The sequence below is a fragment of the Mobula birostris genome, chromosome 3 (genome assembly GCF_030028105.1).
Source record: "Mobula birostris isolate sMobBir1 chromosome 3, sMobBir1.hap1, whole genome shotgun sequence".
Classification (NCBI taxonomy): Eukaryota; Metazoa; Chordata; class Chondrichthyes; order Myliobatiformes; family Myliobatidae; genus Mobula; species Mobula birostris.
The window spans coordinates 170529271-170551058 of record NC_092372.1 but is presented as its reverse complement, the minus strand read 5'-3'; the positions used below and the strand labels follow the sequence as shown (position 1 = coordinate 170551058).

Genomic DNA, 21788 nt, shown 5'->3' with positions numbered 1-21788 from the left:
TGCAGATGCTGGAAATTCAAGCAACACACACAAAATGCTGGTGGAACGCAGCAGACTAGGCAGCATCTATAGGAAGAAGTACAGTCGATGTTTCGGGCCAAGACCCTTCATCAGGACTAACTGAAAGAAGAGATAGTAACAGATTTGAAAGTGGGAGGGGGAGGGGGAGATCCAAAATGATCGGAGACGGCCCGAAATGTCGACTGTAATCATCCCTCCTCCTCCTGTCTTCTCCTATCATTTTGGATCTCCCCCTCCCCTCCCACTTTCAAATCTCTTATTATCTCTTCTTTTAGTTAGTCCTGACGAAGGGTCCTGGCCCGAAACGTCGACTGTACTTCTTCCTATAGATGCTGCCTGGCCTGTTGCTTTCCACCAGCGTTTTGTGTGTGTAACGAAAATCTCAACTGGGCGAACCAAATAGGTACTTAGGTGACACAAGCAGGTCCAGAGGCGGGGTTCCTGCAGCATGTGACTCACATCAGGCACCAATCAGAAGCAAGATGGAATAATCTCCACTTATCTGGAGAAACATAACTCTACTAGGAATCTAGAAACTTGGCACCATTCAAGATAAGGGGGACACAAGATTCTGCAGATGCTGGAAATCTTGAGCAACATATACAAAATACTAGAGGAACTCATCGGGTCGGAGAACACTTATTGAGGGAAATGAACAGTCAAAATTTGGAATGAGAACCTTCATCAGGACTCATTACCTCATTTAGAATAATTGGCTGGCATTTATCCACCATTGTAAGTATTCATTCCCTCCACCAACATACAGTGGTGGAAGCTCCTCACCTAAGCTATTCTGACAACGTCTCCTCTTCTGTGTCCTCTACCACCAGGAAGGACAAGGGCAGCAGGTGCTTGGAACACCACCATTTGTTGGTCCCCCACCAAGCTTCACAATATCCTGACTTGGATATAAATTACCACTTAGAAGTCCTGGAACTTCTTACTAACAGCTTTATGAGAGTATGGTTCACTAGAAGAGTCGCTGACTCAGCACCACTTTCTCACAGGCATGAAGTGGTGGTCAAAAGTGTTGGGGTTACCTGTGATCCCTGAAAAAGGGGAAAACATAATCGTAGCAGAATTGTACCTCAGTACTCAGAAGAAGATCATCAACCTTCAAAGGTTGACACCAGTAGCATTTGGGAGAGAAAAGACATTTATGAAAAAAGTTTTCAGTATTTTGTCTTCCAGCTCAGACACCACACCTCATGCGCATGCTACCTGCAAGATAATCATTGATTTAGAGATAACATAGTTTGAACATTAATTTTAATTTTTGCATTCTCCAATAATCTTGAGTGCAGCAAAACAGAGAAAGCTGAGGCAGCATCTATCTGGTCAGTCCAGTTGACGGGATGTGACCTGAAGCATCAACTGTCCACTTCACTTCTATGGATGCTGCCATCACTTGCCAAGTTCCTGCAGCTTTTTGTGTAGTGCTCCTGATTCCAGCAACTGTAATCTTTTGTGAACCTCTCTCATCTGAGTTTGGACTGAGCATTTCTGAATGTATAAACAGTCTCAGGAACATGGAGTGTTAAAGCTGCCCAGTTAGATCTGCTAATACCAATGGATTGTTCCTTGAAATCTTGAATAAATGAAGAGGTCACTGTGATATCCTTCACATTCGCATTTCACACTGGGTGTTGCATGGAGTTTTGACCTCCAGTATATGTTGGTGTGGGCTCAAACCTGTGTTGCATGTTGTTATTAGGTGCTCTGTCTGTATATTGGGAAAATACCTGTCATGCTACCATTGGTTTTAACTGGATGTTCTCTGTTCAACTTTACAATCGATGCTACACCTGGAAATTATAGCAAATGAGATCTAGTTTGGGTGAAATAGACTTTGGATTGCACAAACATTGAAAAAAAGAGTGCCACATGATCCAATTTCCAGAACCTTTGTTTAAAGCTTTCTGTCTTTTCAAAAGCACAACTAAAGGGTGGTTTCCAAATGATGTTCCATTTGTCTTATGCCTCCAAGTAAGTAGAACCCCAAGAGGCTAAAGCTGAAAGCCAAGCACACTCTGAAGATTTTGATGAATAGAAAGAAAACAATTCTCCAAGTGATTACTGACGTGTGAACCTGTAGTGACTTAAAGGAAGTGTCAAGTTATTTTTTTTAAGTCTTTCTCTGTATGTTGGCAGCTATTGAGAAAACTCGGTAGACCTGTACACTGATGTTCCTATCACTGCATGGGCCACAGGGAATGGCAGCAGGGGAGACTAAAGCCGTATTCAATTTTATTTTAAAAATAGCTACCAGCTTGTAGGCAGCACTTACAGCATCTGACTTCACTTCTGACAGAGAGATTTTAATGATTTTATTTGGAGAGAAGGTACAGCATCGCAGGCTAGTAGTCCATTATTCATGAAAGCACTCCATTGTTGGATGACAGTATGCGTAACGTACTCAGCCATTTCCTGGAAGGATCATCAGTTATCATGCATAAACTGGCCCTTCAAAACCTGCAATCATGTTCTCTGCAGTGGAACTGATATGTGTTAATGCCTTCTGTTGAGCCAAATGGGCTGTTGTAGCTTCTGGATAAATGTGGAGGATGATTACTCATTTGGAAACCCCAGCAATATTGCACCCTGTAAATCATGCATGGTGTCAATCTCTGAGTCAGTGGTTGCTACAGTCAGCAATGCTGTATTTTTCTGGACCACTGCTTCCTCCTGAAGGGAAAGATATACTTGAAGTTAGTTCTTAGTATGAAGGAAGAATGTTGGGGCAGATACCAGCAAAAGCAGCTGCAATTTGTGATGCATGAGATATTGAGAAAGAAAATGCTGTACCATCTCTCCACCAGCATTGTTGCAGACCATGTTAGAACTCAGCTTTACCTTTATCGATGAGATGGTGATGCCTTCGATCGCAGCGGCTTCTTTGGGGTGATCTAAAGGGTTTATTATCTTTTTTTAAACACACTTTTTATGATCACAAGACCCTGCTGGAACTTAAGGCACTGCAGGTCTACCCCTTCAGTGAGTTGCTCATTGGCGGAGTAACTCAGGGAGCTGGACTTGGTGGGGATTGTGCTGCTGCCTGCATCAGAGAGGCGTTGGAGTTGGTGCTCTCTACTGGAGGTGGTGTGGCCCAGTGTCCAAGCTGCCCCCCCCGCCCCCGTGTTTGCTCGGCGGAAGACAAGCTATATTGTGTTCGACTGTAGACTGCTGCAACGTTCATGGACTCAGGGTCTTGGACATTTTTTTTGTGTGACTCTATTTTACTGATATCTTATATGTGCTATATATGCCTTGTGCTGCATGTGACTGTTTGTGCTGTGTTTTGCACCTTGGCCCTGGTGTAACACTTTCATGGGCGTTCGTAATATGGTTGAATGACAATTAAACTTGAAATTGAACTCCCTGAGGTTTTCCTCCACTGAGGAAAGAAAACTTCGATGAGCTCAGCCTCCTCCAGTCAATCCATATCAAATCATGCACACTCATAAGAGAACCTCTCAATTCAAGAAGGGAAAATGTCAGGAACACCCTTTAAGTTATTTTGATATAGTGTCTGTTTGGACAAATACTGCATGTTGTGTGCAAGATGTGAGGGGAGGAGAAACTAGGGCCACAGTTATGATGTGAGCAAGAAGTGCAGAGTACACAGCCAGGAGAAGGAAGTGAAGAACGGTGCAGTGATTAAAAGCAAAGGAACTCAGAAATGGAAGAGCAGTAGTCTGCTGCTCAGCCAGTGAGCTATTCTATCATTCGATTTGTCCACACCTGATCTCCATCTAAAACAACTTCGTTCAAGACACTCAGTAACTTTGACTATTAAAATTCTATAATTCTCACATTTGGCACTTCAATCGCTCTCCTTATCAGCTGTTTTGAGGGAGAGGATTCCAGATTTCCATTTCTCCTCATGAGAATGTTTTTTTGTTGACAGCATCTTTGTTCAGAATCTTATACCAGAAGAATTAATTTCACTCCTTTGATTGCATCTCTTCCTTCAATTGTCATTATCTTCCACCTTCCCCCCCACCATTAATCATTGTTCTATCTTCCATACAACTTAGGCCTTGTATGTGCCTTCGTGTCCTGGTATCCTCCTAATGACCCTGTGCTACATCACATCCAATGGCAATATTTAATGCTGCTGCAGAACAAGCGCAAAGACAAAAAGTTATAAATTTCAAACAAATACATAGTGCCAAAAAGAAGAAATGAGCACGTGTTCATAGGTTCGTGGACTGTTCAGAGATCTGACAGCAGAGGGGAAAGAAGCTGTTTCTTAACCCTTGAGTGTGGATCTTCGGGAACCAGTACCTCCTTCCTGACAGTAGTAATGAGAAGAGGGCATGTCCCAGATGGCGAGGGTCCTTAGTGATGGATGCCACCTTCTCAGGGCATTGCCTCCCGAAGACATTTTTGATGGTGGGAAGGGTTGTGCTCATGATGGATCTACCTGAACCTACAACCCTCTGCAGCAACTTGTGACCTTGTACACTGAAGCCTCCCCACCAGTCAGGATGCTTTCCACCATATACCTGTAGAAAATTGCAAGAGTCTATGGTGACATATCAAATCTCCTCAAGCTCCTAATGAGGTATAGTCAATGGTGTGCCTTTTTCATGATTGTGTCAATGTGTTTAACCTGGGATAAATCCTTGGACATGTTGATCTCCAGGAACCTGAAGCTACTCACCCTTTCTACCGCTGAGCCCATCAATAAGGATGGGTGTGTGTTCTTCTGAATTCTCCTTTCTGAAGTCCACAATCAATTCCTTAGCCTTGCTGATGTTGGGTGTGACGTTATTGTAATGGCCCCACTCACTGGTTGATCTCTCTCTCTCTCTCATGTACACTTCCTTATTGCCATTTGAGATGCTACCAACAACAATAAGCTACTGGCAAATATGTAGATAGCATTTGAGCTGTGCAGAGCCACATGGTCATGAGTGTAATTTCAGGCAGATATTTCCACATTTGCCTCCTCTGCTTAACGGGACTCCAGTGGAAAGCTACTCGATCTGCTTTAATCAATAACGAATAAAATCTGTCATTGGCACACTATGCAAGAGAACAAACTATTTTGCGAGACCTCATACGAAGTTATCAAGTTCATTTTATTAAATTGTAAGAATCCAAAAGAACATGAAATAACTTTAAAGTTAGTGAGTCTTTCTATATTATTGCACCTATTTCTGGGATTATATGATTCGTTTTTTGACATTTCCTACAATGATTTATTGAAATATAAATAATAAATAAGTAGCATTCTCAATTAGTTTTTAGTTATTATAATTGATCACTGCGGATACACTCATATTTGATAGCATGCAATCCATTCTGAATAGTCTAACCTTACTTATTTTTAACTACAGTGCCGTGGATAACCTGTTATCCAATTACTTCTGAGCTAACAACATAAATAGGAGTTCTGTAATGCATTGAGTTTCGCTTCAAGCTTTGCCACAAAAAGTTTGTCGTTTATAAATTTGTCGACATAAATACAGTTTCCATACCAAATGTATAAAAATAGTGATTTTTTGTTAAATAATTGATCAAATTGATTTACATGATACAATGTGCTGCAGCTAACCTTCTGCTACCAGCTGCAGTTGACTGATTGTCTAGGAGACAGCATGCAGTGATAATTGTCCCTGTGCCTCAGCAGCGCAGAAAAATGAACCAGCAGGACAGCCGACCTCCCAGAGTAAACCATCCAATTCATATCCATCTGGGATATTTCAACAGCGGTTTTAAACAAAACTCTTTGCTTTGTGGAAGAATTACCTCCACCACAAAGGCCATTTGTATTCCTTTGCCCTTGATTTCCAGCTGTCCTTAGGCTGCAAGGGTCTTGGATCACCCTAGGAGTTTGCAGGCCAGGCAAGCAAGTGAGCTTCAGGCTCAGAAAGTTATGGATTTATAAGCATGCTCCTGAAAACAGTTCTCTCACTGCTTCCGCAGTAAAAAGTGATCTGTTATATTTTTATCAGTTTATTTCATAGAAAGTTAAATTTCCAGCATTACCCTGAAGTTATATTCTGTGGTTATTACCTCTGCAATATTGGCAGAATGCAGAAGAATAAAGCACTGATACACTAGTAATGTAGTTATAACTGTCATCTGCAGGCCATGTTTTTCAGTGCGTTGTCAATTCATCATTATTCTTGCACATCGATGGTGCTCTCATCCTTATATTTGTGTATTCCTGTCACAACCTCTGCAGGAGAAGTTGCCACATTTGATAATGAGACCCCGATCCTCCCCTCGAGTTCCCAGGATTCTGGTGAATTTCCAAGGTCTGATGAACTGACCAGACCCAGGTTGGAGATGCTGCTCTCTTGCGACTTACAGGGAAACACCAATGGGTCGGATCTTTCTGGAGAGGAACTTGCTGAAGATGAAAGGGTAACAGAAATGGACTGAAGAGGGGTTAGTGTGGCATCAGAATGTGGAGATATACACCTTACAGGTGGCAGGTGATCACCCTGGGGAGAGTAGCACATGGTGCGATGATGATCAGTTTCTATTGTTCTATGTGAAGTTATTCCAGTTCCTCGAGTATTGCAACATTGGTCACCTGCATCCAAAGACCACCTGGCTGGCTTGCTTGTGCTCTGTGATGGGTTTGCTACAGTGCAAGAAGCTGTTCCTCCCTGCATGTGAAAACAAGGCTGATGTGTTGTCCAATCTCTTCTTGTTTTCAAGTTGTCCAACGAGGAAGTCAGCTGAGCACCATGAACAGGCCAGAAAGGTGTGTTGTTTTGTGCTGCCAAGAGCCCTTCCAAGAGATGCATGACACTGTGTAGGTCCTTGCCTAATTGGGACACTTCTTGAGTTAGGTTATTCATCTGTTAAAATAAAATAATTGAAACATCATGTCACTACATTTCCCCAAACTATGTCAATCAAATTGGGAAAAAAACATAAATTATTTACAGCTTTTTCTTATTACTGCATGCAGCTGCAACCCCAGTTTCCAGTCTCTGCTCTTTTTGACAAATTTGACCAAATTTCTGTACTCTGCTGAGGGTAGAGGTGCCTTGAGGTTAATTAGACATGTGTAAATCAAGAATGTTGCCAACATATTATTTGTCTACAGCTCATCTCTATACTGTACTATCTGAAATCTTCACTACCTTTGGAAAAAGAATTAGTTTTGTTCCATGGATTGTCATAGGTTCATGACTGAAAATGATGACATACATTTGGATAACAGCAGGAGTGACACCACAGTCTGCCTCGTGTATGCATTTTGTTATTTTGACAGATGTCTCTGAGGTAAGTTTATCAAAGGATATGGATCAAGGGCTGACAAATTCAACTACGATCTAGATAAATGATTTGCATTTATACAATCCTTTTCACTGAATCTCTGCATTTCTAAATTCATTATAGCTAGGAAGTCCAGGGAAGGAAACGCAGTGCCTAATTGTGCACAGCAAGCTCCCACAAAGAAGAATGTAACAATGACCAGATAATCTGTTTTAGAGATTTTAATTGAATGATAAAGGACACAAAAAGGAATGCCATACCTTTTTTTTTCAAAATACTGGCATGAATCTTCTTGCATTCAAGATGTGAAAAAGATCTCAGCTTAACAGTTCATATGAAAAAGATCACCATTGAGAAGTCATTCTTTAGAATACAGCACTCACTCAACAGTGGCTCAGAAGTGTTACTTTTAAGGTTTGAGTTCAATTCCATGAAGAGGGCTTTGAACAGATTCAGTAGGGGAAGGGAATTGGCTATGTGGAAAAAAATCCACTTTTCCATTCACAGAAACAAGCAGCTTTATATCTGTACAAATGGTCTCCAACATAGATTAGAACTGTATTTACCATTTGATGGTATCAGCATTGTGAAATTATTTCTTTGAATTATCACTTGTTATGCATACACTTTTAGGTTAAGAGACAGAGGTTCATTGTATGCATTAACACTGGCATTGTATTTTCCCTCCTTTCACACAGTAACTGAAAACAGACACATCTCTTAACTGATTGAAAACAGGGTCAGCTGACTTGATCCACAACAGGAACTCTGGAAGACTAAGTGGAGAAGGTGATATGATAGTGTATTACTGAAGGAGGCTCACTGTAGCTGGATAAAATCTTCCAGTGAGTCACCCAAATATTTGCCACCCATCCCCCTTTAAGAATGTGCCAACATTGTTTTTAAGGTTACTGCTGAATCTGGTTTCTAAACTTTCACCTGGATCATTATCGTTTGAACAATGAGCGTTTTCTCAAAGCCCAGCAAATAACCCAGCTTGACTTAGCATTTCCTATTACTGATTACCTTACTACTGAATCACTCGTTCTCTGCCCACAACAAACTTCCAGCACTGACCTCCTGACCATCATCATCAGAGACATCCCAAAAGTCACAACCATCACATCCTAAACACAATTTTCTCTAACCAGAACTAGGCCTCCCTCAATCTCAAATTCTGCCTAGCCCTCAGATTATATCATCCTTGCCATCGTAATCTCAGTGGCTGCTCAGACTCAGGGCTATACTCACTCAGCTGAATACTCTTTCCCCAACAGGTAGTGGCTTACTGTTCCTGCGTTGTAATCGCCTTTTGGGAATTCTCTTCCCAAACAGACACAGTAAACTCGTTAAAACTATTTGGTGTTCAGAACAACACAGTTTTTTGTACTTCTCGATTATATTATTCCCCCATTACAAAGACAGGTGCGTAAAAAGGGCCTCAAGGATCACTGGGGACCCAAGTCACCCCAGCCACAAACTGTTCCAGCGGCTACCATCCGGGAAATGGCACCGCAGCAATAAAGCTGCAACCAACAGACTCCGGGACAGCTTCTTCCACGAGGCCATCAGACTGATTAATTCATGCTGACACAACTGTATTTCTAAGTTATATTGACTATCTTGTTGTAATTTATTAATAAATTACTATGAATTGCACATTGCACATTTAGACAGAGACATAACGTAAAGATTTTTACTCCTCAGGTATGTGAATGATGTAAGCAATAAAGCCAATTCAATTCAAAATTCAATTCATTAACCCTTAATTATTGGTAATTTTTATACCTTATTGTCTATTCACTAGACAAGGATATGAAAATAAAATTAGAAAATGCCAAAAATATCCAACAGATCTGCTAATGTTGAGACAGAAAATGTGTGCTGCCTCAGAACAAGGTCTTTTTTGCCAAGGGATTCTCCAATGGAGAACTACTCTCTCTACAGATACTGCCTGACCTGAATATTTTCAGCTTTTCTTTTGTTCTGCCAATTATCTCATATATATCTCATATGTTCTCATGACACCTGGAGACCCTTCAGCCCATTGAGTTCATGTCAACTGCATCAATCCCCTTGCTCCAACCACTTCCAGGTAATCTATTCTCTCTCGCATGCCCATGATTTCCTCCCTGATTCTTCCACCTGCACATCAGGTACTTTGCAGCTGTCAATTACCCAGCTACGGCACATCTTTAGGTAAAGGGAGGGACCCAGAATACTGTACCTAGAGCAACCCATATCAGAGGAAGAATGTGCAAACCATAATAAGGCAGTACTTTTGGTTTGGTGTTGCCAGATTTGAGGTGAGTGCCACACCTGAAGGACGAAATAATATCCCTTCTGATATATAAAAAAAATATTTGTCACCCTTCTGTCCTTTCTAACTGCAGCTGCGTCTCTAAAGTTCTTAAAGGGGTTGAACATCTGAAAACTAAAGCCCATCTTATCTACATCTGAAACCCACCTTCTGCACATCCACACTTCTGAAATTGCCCTGATTAAATTCACCAAAGACACATGTTATCCCGGCCTGGCCTCCTCGACCTGCCACAGCTTGTGATGAAATTGATCACACTATCCTCTTCCCAACGTCTCTCCACTGTCATCCAACTAAAATGGATGGCTTTTTCCTGGTTCCCTTCATACGGACCCATTCTGAGTTAATGCCATTACTGGTTTCTTCCCCCTGTCCACATGGTTACTTTAGGTGCTTCCTAAGATCTATCATTTACCAACACATCTTAGTTGTCAATAACATTAGCTAAAAACACTGTGTCTACTTCTACAGGAATGCTGACAACACCCAACTTTATATCACATTCAGCTCATTAGACATACCTCCCCAACAATCTCTAAATTGATTGACTATTTGAAACTTAATTTTAGTTGAGCATGTATTTCTTCCAGATAAATATTGGGCAGACTGAAATTATCATGCTTGAATACAGAACATCAACCAGTATAGTACAGGAATAGGCTCTTTGCCCACAAAGATTGCACTGAATTACATTTAATCTCTTCTGCCTGTATATGGCCATGTATAGCCCTCTATTCCTGCCTATTCATGTACCCATCTATCATTCTTTTCAACACAGCTATCATTTCTGCTTCACCAATACCTTGGCAGTCCACACCGGGCACCTACCACACTCTGGTTTAACATTTGCCCAACGCATCTCCTTTAAATTTTCTCCCTCATATCGTAAATACGTATCCTTAGGTACCTGACAGTACTACCTTGGGAAAAATATTTTGACTGCTTAACCCAATCTATACCTTGCATAGTTCTAATATTTTCTATCAAGTCTCCAGTTAGCCTTTGATGCTTAAGTGAAAACAGTCCAAGTTTGTCCAATCTCTCCTTACAGCTTGTACTCTCTTATTGAGGCAGCATCTATGTAAACCTCTTCTGCACCTTTTCCAAAGCCTCCACATTATTTTTGTATATGGGGAGATCGGAATTGCACACATTCCACGCAGTCAGCCCAACCAAAGTTTTATATAGCTGCAACATGACTTCCTATCGCTCATACTCACTGCCCCAACCAACGAAGACAAACATGCCATAAGCCTTCTCTATCACCCTATCTACTTGTGTGCCAGTCTCAATAAGCTCTAAATTTGGACCTCAAGTTCCCTCTGTAGGTCATCTCTGTTTGGTCGGTATCATAAAATGTATCCCCTCACCATCATCTCAGCTCCCCTCTTTGGTAACCATCGGGAATGAAACCAGAATGTTTACAACCTTGATAGTCATACTCAGTGTCAACATCTGAAGCTTTATCCTCATTATGTTAGAAACAATCAGTTTCTCTCTCCAGCCACAACTTCAACCTGGTCTCAGTTCATACACGGCTGAAATTCTTGACTTAAATTAAAAACAGTAAACTCTGAAAACACCCATCAAGCAAAGCAACATCTGTGGAAAGAGAAACAAACTTATCAGTTCAGGTGGAAAATCCTTTGTTGGAACAGTTCTTTCTTTGTCAGCCCAGGAAAATAAGGAGTGCTGATATGCTTCTTCCTGAGTGACACTATCAGCAATGAACCTTCAGCCATTAATATCCAAAGAGATTACAACTGACCAGAAACCTAACTGGGCCAGCTTCAAGAAGAGGTTTCTTCTGTGGCAACTGACTTGATTCACTTCCTGACTCCTCAAGTCTGTTCATTACGTACAAATCAGAAATCAGAAGTATGATTGAACATTCTCCACATTAATAACTCTTAAAAGCTGATCTAATATTTGAAGATCTTCATCATTTTCTTTCTCCAAACACCAGTTTATGTGACGTGTGGATGTCTGTATCATGTCAATCCACTGAGTGACACAATGCAGACAAGAAACGGAATGGATTTATCTCCAATAAAGTGTAAAATGTGGTGAAATTAATTAATCCATATACTATGTTTGATTTCTGGCCTGTGCAAAAATAATTTTGTTGCTTGCTCGTACCTTTTCTCTATAAACTAATATCATGTTTCTGTTGTAATTGGGCCTTCTTTAAACATAGGAGGTAAGTTGACTCCTTTAATGTCCCCAGGGACTGGAAATTCATTGGACCAGATCATGCTGGACCATGATTGCTGTCCATGGTTCCCTCATGCACATACTTACCTTTAGCTGGAAGGGCAGAAAACCAACTGCTCTCTTCAGTGTCACCAGCCACAATGTGAAAGACCATAAACTCAGATGAGCCACTTCAAATGGAGGAGGCATTTTTACTACTGGTGACAGATAGCACGGTACCAGGGTATCAAACTACACCATCAGGTGTTTCAGAAAACACTATAGAGATCCCTGTGCAGCAAGTGATGACTAATAATAATTTCTTCTTTCCTACACACACACACACACACACACACACACACACACACACACACACACACACACACACACACACACACACACACACACATCCTAACACACACACACACTCCTACTATATATATCTATCTATATATATCTATATCTATCTACAGTATATATATCCAGACTTCAAAGGGGAAATGCATTCCAAACACCACCAAGTATTGAACATACAGAGGCTTCTGCAATACATCGAAGTTGAAGGACAATTTGTCTAATAACATGAGTGATATCAGCACTGTAAAATCAACACAGAGCATTTCAGTACGTTTTACAGATAATTTTCTCTTGTAAGAGTTTGTGGCTTTTGCCACATGAAGTAGCCTGAATGCTAATCAGTGGGCTCTTGTGGCATCTTAGCTATTGTGAAGTATCTACAAGGTACTGTCCCAGTCACTGTACCATGTGTGAAAAGCTGCTTTGAGATATTCATGTGTAACACGTTGGTTCCGTTGGCTGCGTAAGTCTAGGGCAGACAACCTCCGGCCCCGCCAAACGTGGGAGATTGAAGTGCAAGCTCTCGAATACCATTGTTTGTGCGGATGCTGCGTGATTTGTTTCCGTTACAAAACAGTAGCACGGAATAACAGCGAGTACACCACATCCAGTAGAAGATTTAGCTTTATAATTCTTAATTTGACCAAAGGGTTAGTAAAGAAAAAAACAAAAAAAAAAGAAAAGGGCCCATTTTAAAGAAACAGTCTGATGTGCACAAGTTGGAGCTCACAGCTTCTCCTTCACCAATCCTCCTTCGAGCTCCCCGGGCTTCATCGAATCATGGCCCCACTCCAGGTCGAGTCCTATGATCTCTTCTCTCCCTTCATCTCCCACCAAACCAAAGACCCAGCTCACACCGGTGTCAGGCGCTCAACACAAAAACACACTCTCTCCATTGGACGGCTCACATTCCAAAGCACCCGTTATCACTAACCATAACCCAAACACTGCTTCTACAGAATGACCATTACATTAGCAGTGAAACCTTTCCCAGGGTGTTACACTGGTTGGCACCCTGTCGGCACTAAGGTCTAAGAGAAATTGGTTGTTCAACAAATTAGAAGCCTTGTTCCTCTCACCCCACCTTTGTCCTTGCATTAATTTTCCTAAACATTTTACCCTTCCCAATTTTACAACGGATTTACCACATGAAAGTAATCCTAAGGGCATAATCTTAAAATACAGCCTTGATATATAACCTGTTTTAAGCTGTGTTTCTGCACTCTGACTTTAAAGAGAGCAGGATGCAGGCCATTTATAAAGTAATTGAGGCCCATATCCATTCAGTACCCAGCTTGACCAATATTGATGAGATATTGGAGCTTGTATCTGACAGACAACACAAGCAAAATGTTGGAGGAACTCAGCAGGTCAGGCAGCACCAATGGAAGGAAAGGAAGGGACTGGAGAAGAAGGGAAGGGGGGCAAAGGCCAGAATAAAAGACAAAGGGGTGGGGGGGAGGAGAACAAGCAGGTAGGAAATAGGTGACATCCAGCATCTTCTGGTGGCCACGCATTTCAATTCCACTTCCCATTGTCGATCACCTCTGCTACTGCTACAATGAGGCCAGGTACAGTTTGGAGGAGCAACACCTCATCTTGGTAGCCTCCAACCTGATGGCATCAACATCGGTTTCTCTAACTTCTGGGAACCACTCCTCTTTGTCTTCCACTACCACCACCCCCACCTGCCACTTTGTTTTCCCTCATTATGGTGATCTTCTCACCTCTTCTCTCCCCTTATCTCACCCATCATCTCCCTCTGGTTCCCCACCTCCTTCTCTTTATTCTTTGGTATACTGTCCTCTCCTGTCAGATTCCTTCTCTTCCAGCTTTCACCTCCCAGCTTCTCACATCATTCCCTTTCAACCTCCTCCCCACCCATTTATCTTCCCCCTCTCACCTGGACTCACATATTACCTGCAAGCTTGTGCTCCTCTCCCTCCACCCTGCTTTTTTTTGTGGTTGTGCCAAAGGTAGATAAATCATCTGGATTAGATGGTGTACACCCGAGTTCTGAAAGAAGTGGCAGAAGAGATCATGGAGGCATTATTAATGATCTGTCAAGAATTACTAGATTCTGGAATGGTTGCAGAAGACTGGAAAATTGCAAAGGCACTACACTCTTCAAGAAGGGAGAGAGGCAGAAGAAAGGAAACTATAAGCCAGTTAGTCTGACCTCAATGGTTGGGAAGATGTTGGAGTTGATTATTAAGGATGAGGTCTCGGAGTACTTGGAGTCATATGTTAAAATGCGTCTGTTGGAATTCTTTGAAGAAATAACAAGCAGGATAGACAAAGGAGAATCAGTTGATGTTGTGTACTTGGATTTTCAGAAGGCCTTTAACAGGGTGCTATACATGAGTCTGCTTAACAAGCTATGAGCCCATGGCACTACGGAAAAAAAATTAGCATGTTTAAAACAGTGGCTGATTGGCAGGAGGTAAAGACTGGGAATAAAGAGAGCCTTTTGTGGCTGGCTGCCGGTGATTAGTGGTATTTCTCAGGAGTTTGTGTTGGAATTGATTCTTTTTATGTTATATGCTAATGATTTGGATGATGGAATTGATGGCTTTGTTGCAAAGTTTGCACACGATATGAAGATAGAGGAAGGGGAATTTAGCTTTGAGGAATTAGAGAGGCTACAGAAGGACGAGGACAGATTAGGAGAATGAGCAAAGAAAAGGCAGATGGAATGCAGTGTGGAAATGTATGGTCATGCATTTTGGTAGAAAAAATGAAAGGGTTGACTGTTTTCTAAATGGACAGAAAATAGAAAAAAAACTGAGGTGCAAAAGGATTTGGGAGTCCTTGTGCAGGATTCCCTAAAGGTTAATTTGCAGGTTGAGTTTGTGGTGAGGAATGAAAATGCAATGTTAACATTCTTTTTAAGAGGTATAGAATACAAAAGCAAGGATATAATGTTGAGACTTTAAAAGCACTGGTGAGGCCACCCTTGGAGTACTTGAGCAGTTTTGAGCTCCATATCTTAAAAAGGAGTGCTGAAACTGGACAGAGTTCAAAGGAGATTCACGAAAATGATTCCAAGATTAAATGTCTTGTCATATGAAGAGTGTTTGATGGCTCTGGGCCTGTATTCACTGAAATTCAGAAGAATGAGGGATGATCTCATTGAAACCTATCAAATGGTGAAAGGTCTTCATAAGGTGGATGTGAAAAGGATGTTTTCTATGGTGGGAGAGTCTAACACCAGAGGTCACAGCCTCAGAATAAGAGGGGCGTCTTTTAGATTGGAGATGAGAAGGAATTTCTTTAGCCAGAGAGTGGTGAATCTATGGAATTCGTTGCCACAGCTACCTGTGGAGGCCAAGTATTTATGTCTAGTTAAGGCAGAGTTTGATAGGTTCTTGATCGGTCAGGGATAAAAGAATATTGGGAGAAGGCAGGAGATTGGGGCTGAGAGGAAATTTGGATCAGCCATGATGAAATGGCAGAGGAGACTTGATGGGCCAAATGGTCTAATTCTGCTTCTATACTTGCTGGTCTTATGGTCTCTCCCTTTCCAGTCCTGATGAAGGGTTTCGGCCTGAAATGTCAACTGTTCATTTCCCTCCATAGGCGCTGCCTAACCTGTTGAGTTCCTCCAGCTGTCTTGTGATTTGCTCAAGATGTCCATCATCTGCAGAAGCTCTTGTGATTTATATCTGGCAGGTTGTTATATGAGCACCCTAATAGCCTGCATACTTCAAACAATTTTAAACATTTACTGTGTATCATCAGAAATATATGAGTACTCAACTGGTTCCTGCAGTGAAAAACAAAATAACCTAACTCTGTGTTCTTTTAAACTATATCCCTTATTTAACCAAATTGTTCCAAAGCATTAGAAATCAAGTCTTTGATAATTTCACACCAAAGCAAATGCATTTGGAGGGAAATGAAAAATGTATGCAAACAAAAAAAACACAACTTGAAATATTTCATGTGATTTTGTAAATCCTTTGGAAATGTACCCTTTAGATTCCATCTGCTAAGTGTCCAGCTGGAGCAAGGAGACCTGTGGAGCAACTTCTGCTTCAGATAACTTATCAAATTTTTACAACCCAAACTACACAGCAATCATCCTTCAAAGTTTTCTTTTTCTGTTCAGAGAAAGCAGAATTCAGCATGCAAGGTAGTCCTTCATGTGATCTCAGTTTATATGAGGCACATGAGTGCAAGATTTTTGAGCTCAGAATATGAAAATGCAGATTCAAGCTAAGGTACCATTGAATGCATCAATGTGTCTATAAATCTTGGGGTGAAGTGTCTGAGTTCATTTCTCTTTCACTCCTGACGTCTTGGTTTCAGATGAATCTGAGATTAATGATACATTTCCTCACTTTGCTTCTGGTAAATGTCTCACATTGCTGTAGTTTTGTTATGTAGATGGGACATTTCGGAATTCCCAGCAATCAAATGAACAGAGCTATTTCCTACCAGTTCTTTATGAGAATTCCTATAATTTAACTAATTAAGTATTTGAAGGATCCATATTTAAAACCATACAGTCCTGATCAAGTAAGAAAATATAAAATATATCAGAATATCCTGGCATTGAAAGAATTAAGATGGAAGTCCATTATTGACTTTTGTCAGACTTAACCTAAAAGCAAGGTAAAAATGATCACTCAAATTTCCACATTAATCAAAATGTTCTGCTCTAGCAGCACATATTAAATAATTAATGTCATATACTATTTGGATTGCCAGTTATACAGTGTCAAATAAAGGAAAGCTTCAGCTGTAATGCTTGAACTTAAGGCCAAATGAACCAGAAAGCAACCCTATCAACACATTTAATATCCTTAACCCAGTCAGCAATTGCAAGCACAATGAGGTGAAATGAGCTCACAGCTAGTGAAATGCATCACATTTAATTACACCATGGTTACAGGAAGTTTTTTACCATGAACACTGCCAGGCTGGAGCACTATGTAATGATCGACATTGCACATTAATTTTGAGAAATTTGCAGTTTCAGGTATAAAAGTGGCTGTGCAAACAGTGCATCTGCAATACAGATTATCCATGTATATCTGGACAGGCAGCATGTAGGAGCCAAGTTATGCTGTTCACTAGCCAATGGCTCTCAAACATAGCACATTAGAACAGTAAAGGACAGGAACAGACCATTTGTCCAACAATGTTGTGCTAAACTAATTAAATTAGTAACCAATGCCCAACTAAATGAATCCCTTCTGCCTACACAATGTCCATATCGGTCCATTGCAACACACATAAAACGCTGGAGGAACTCAGCTGGTCAGGCAGCATCTATGCTTTGGATTTCCAGCATCTGCAGACTTTCTCATGTTTATCCATTTCCTGTACGTTCTATATGAGAGCCTCTTTCATTTTTGCCTTCAACACCATCCCCGGCAGTGCATTCCCTGTGTAAAAATCTTGCCCCACACATCTCCTTTGAACACCCCCCCCCACCTTAAATGTATGTCGTCGGGTGTGAGGCACTTCAACCCTAAGGAAAAGATATTGGCTGCCTACTCTATCGATCCCTGTCATAATTTTAGAAAACTATACTTGATCCCCCCTCAGACCCCACCACTCTAGAGAGAAAACCCCCAAATTTGCCCAATCTCTTCTTATAGCATGTGTCCTGTAATCCAGGCAATATCCTGGTAAATTTCTTTTATACCCTTTTCAAAGCCTCCACATCCTTCCTATAATGGGGAACTCAGAACCTAATGTCATACTCAAGATGTGGCCGAACTAGACTTTTATAAAGTCGCAACATAATGTTCACGCTTTTAAATTCAATTCCTTGATTAATAAGGGCAAGGATGGCATATGCTTTCTTTACCATCCTATCAACATATGATCCCACATGCAGGGGAAATATGGACTTGAACTTGGACAAAATCCTGCTGTATATCAAACACTGTTAAGTACCCTGGAACCTGATTCTTAATAATGGACTCTAACAAGTCTACAATGTCCTGATTTTTTTTGCTTCCCATCCTTCTTAAAGAGTGGATTGACATTTGCGATTTTCCAGTACTCTAGAAACATTCTTGACTCCAGTGATTCATAAAAGATTGCTATTAATGTCTCCTTTATCACTTTAGCTACCACTTTCAAAACACCGGGTTGTAGTCCATCCAGTCCAGGTGATTTATCCGCCTTCAGACTTTTCAGCTTCCCAGGCTTCTTCTCATTGCTAATTGCAACTATGCTTGATTCTGCACCTTGACTCTCTCAAATTTTTGTCATGTTGTTAGTGTCTTCCATAGTGAAGACTATTGCAAAATATGTTAACACAAGGAAATCTGCAGATGCTGGAAATTCAAGCAACACACACAAAATGCTGGTGGAACGCAGCAGGCCAGGCAGCATCCATACGAAGAAGCACAGTCGATGTTTCAGGCCGAGACCCCTCGACTGTGCTTCTTCCTAATGAGGATGATTCCTGGAATGCAGGGGCTAACATATGAGGAGCGTCTGTCAGCTTTTGGATTGTATTCATTAGAGTATAGAAGAATGAGAGGGATCTCATAGAGATGTTTTGAATGTTGAAAGGATTGGACAGAGTAGATGTGGAAAGATTGTTTCCCTTGGTGGGTGAGTCCAGGACAAGAGGCCATAGTCTTAGAATTCGAGGGTACCCAGTTGAAACAGAGATGAGGAGAAATTTTTTTAGCCAGAGGGTCGTGGATTTGTGGAATTCGTTGCCACATATGGCTGTGGAGGCCCGATCATTGAGGGTGTTTAAGGAGGAGATTGACAGGTATCTAATTAGTCAGGGTATCAAGGGATATGGGGAAAAAGCCGGAAATTGGAACTAGATGGGTGAATAGTTTAGCTCATGGGGGAGCTGCGGAGCAGACTCGATGGGCCGAATGGCCTACTTCTGCTCCTTTGTCTTGTGATATCTAAGAGTCTCTTAAATGTTCATAATGTATCTATTTCTATCACCACCCCTGGCAGCCTACATTTATTAATCTCTGTAAAAAATCCACCTTTGACATCTCCCTATACTTTGCTTCAATCACCTGAAAATTATAAACACAAGAGATTCTGCAGGTACTGGACATCCTGAGCAACATATAAACAAAATGCTGGAGGAGCTCAGCAGGTCAGGTAGCATCTATAGAAAGTTGAAGGGTCTCGGCCCAAAATATCAACTTTATTTCATTCCATAGGTGCTGCCTGACCTGCTGAATTACTCCAGCATTTGCTAAAATTATGTCCTCTCGAATTAGCTATTTCTGCCTTGGGAGAAAGGCAAGGCTATCCCCTCTATCTATACCTCTTATTGTCTTATACACTTTTATCAAGTCACTACTCATCCTTCTTCACTTTAAAGAGAAAAGCCCTAGCTCACTCAACCTATCCTTGTAGGACATGCTCTTTAATTCAGGCAGCACCCTGGTAAATTTCCTCTGCACCCTCTCTAAAGCTTCCAGATCCTCCCGATAATGAGATTACCAGAACTGACCAGAATGTTCTAACCAGAGATTTATAGACTTGCAAAATTACCTCACGGCTCTTGAACTCAATCCCCTGACTAAGGAAGGATAACACACTATCTGCCTTCTTGACAACCCTATCAACTTGTGCAACAACTTTGAGAGATCTATGGACTTGGAGTCCAGGATCCCTCTGTTCCTCACACTGCCATGAATCCTGCCATTAACTCTGTACTCTGACTTCAATTTTGACCATACAAAGTGAATCACATCACACTTCTCTGGATTGAATGCTATCTACCACTTAACCAATCTCTGCATCCTAACAACATCCCATTGTAACCTAAAACAAACTTCTCCACTTTCCACAACACCACCAACCTTCATGTCATCTGCAAACTTACTAACTTTCAGTCCTTCCATTGGATTTTAAAAGTTTTCTAGTTTTCTAGCTTCCTGCTAGTTTTTCCCATATTGCATGACCTCTATTTTGCATTGGTGCTGTCTTTGAGTTCTCTTGTCAGACATGATTGCCTCATCCACCCTTTAGTATACTTCTTCTTTGGAATGAAATGATACTGCACCTTCTGGATTTCTCTCAGAAACTCCTGCTATTACTGTCCCACTGTCATCCCTGCTGAATGAAATAAGGTTGATATTTTGACCCCTCCCAAACAACTCTAGCCAGCTTCTCTCTCATGTCTCTGTAGTTACCTTTACTCAATTGTAATACTGAAGCATATGATTTTAGCTTCTCCCTTTCAGACTCCAAGGATAATTCTATCATGTTATGATCACTATCTCCTAAGGCTTCCTTTACCTTAAGCTCCCTAATCAAATTTGGTTCATTGCACAACACGAAATCCAGAACTGAATTTTCCCTTGTGCCACAAGCTGCTTTAAAACAAACATCTCAGATATATTCTACAAATTCCTTCTCTTGGGATCCAGTTCCAACCTGACTTTCCAAGTCTATCTGCATAACAACTATAACAATGCCTTTCTTACATGCTTGTTCTATCATCAGATGATAAGTGTTATAAACAAAAGAAAATTTGCGATGCTGGAAATCCAAGCAACGCACACAAAATGCTGCAGGGACTCAGCAGGCCAGGCAGCATCTATGGAAAAGAGTAAACAGTCGATATATTAGATGAGACCCTTCATCCTAATGCCTGGCCTGCTGAGTTTCCCCAGTATTTTGTGATAAAGGTTATAAAGTGATTTAGAACATTGAACATAGGACATAGAAAATCTATAGCACATTACAGGCCCTTCGGCCCACAATGTTGTGCCGACCATGTAACCTACTCTAGAAGCTGCCTGGAATTTCCCTACTGCATAGCCCTCTATTTTTCTGTGCTCCACATACTTATCTAAGAGTCTCTTAAAAGACCCTATTGTATCCACCTCTACCACCTTTGGTGGCATTGCTTTCCATGCACCTGCCACTGTCTGTGTGAAAACCTTACCCCTGACATCCCCCTTGTACCTTCTTCCAAACACCCTAAACTATGCCCCCTCATGTTAGCCATTTCAGCCCTGGGAATAAACCTCTGGCTAGTCACATGATCAATGCCCCTCATCACCTTATACACCTCTATCAGGTCACATCTCATCCTCAATCGTTCCAAGGAGAAAAGGCCAAGTTCACTTAACCTATTCTCATAAGCACCCTCTCCAATCCAGGCAATGTCCTTGTAAATCTCCTCTACGCTCTCTCCATAGTATCCACATCCTTCTTGTAATGAGGTGACCAGAACTGAACACAGTACTCCAAGTGGGGTCTAACTAAGGTCTTTTATAGCTGTAACATTACCTCACGGGTCTTGAACCCAATCCCACGTTTGATGAAGGTCAACACACCATATGCCTTCTTAACCACACTGTCAATCTGCGCAGCAGCTTTGTGTGTCTTATGGACATGGACCCAAGATCTCACTGATCCTCCACACTGCCAAGAGTCTTACCATTATTATTATATTCTGTCTTCAAGTTTGACCTCCCGAAATGAACTACTTCACACTTATCTGGATTGAACGCTATATGCCACTTCTTAGCCTAGTTCTGCATCCTATTGTAACCTCTGACAACCCTCCAGACTACAACTATTGTGTCATCAGCAAACTTACTAACCTACCCTTCTATTTCCACATCCAGGTCATTTTTAAAAGCACAAAGAGGAGGGTTCCCAGAACAGATCCCTGCAGACCACCACTGGTCAC

General features: G+C 41.3%; 1 protein-coding gene across 1 annotated transcript in view; it reads right to left on the bottom strand.

The window, feature by feature from the left end:
* Positions 1–6152: 6152 nt before the first annotated feature.
* Positions 6153–21788, bottom strand: part of kcnh8 (potassium voltage-gated channel, subfamily H (eag-related), member 8) — a 450065-nt gene continuing 434429 nt past the window's right edge. Inside the window, exon 16 of the mRNA XM_072254419.1 lies at positions 6153–6842. Coding sequence (XP_072110520.1) covers positions 6153–6842 — 690 coding nt within the window. The remainder of the gene's footprint in view (positions 6843–21788) is intronic.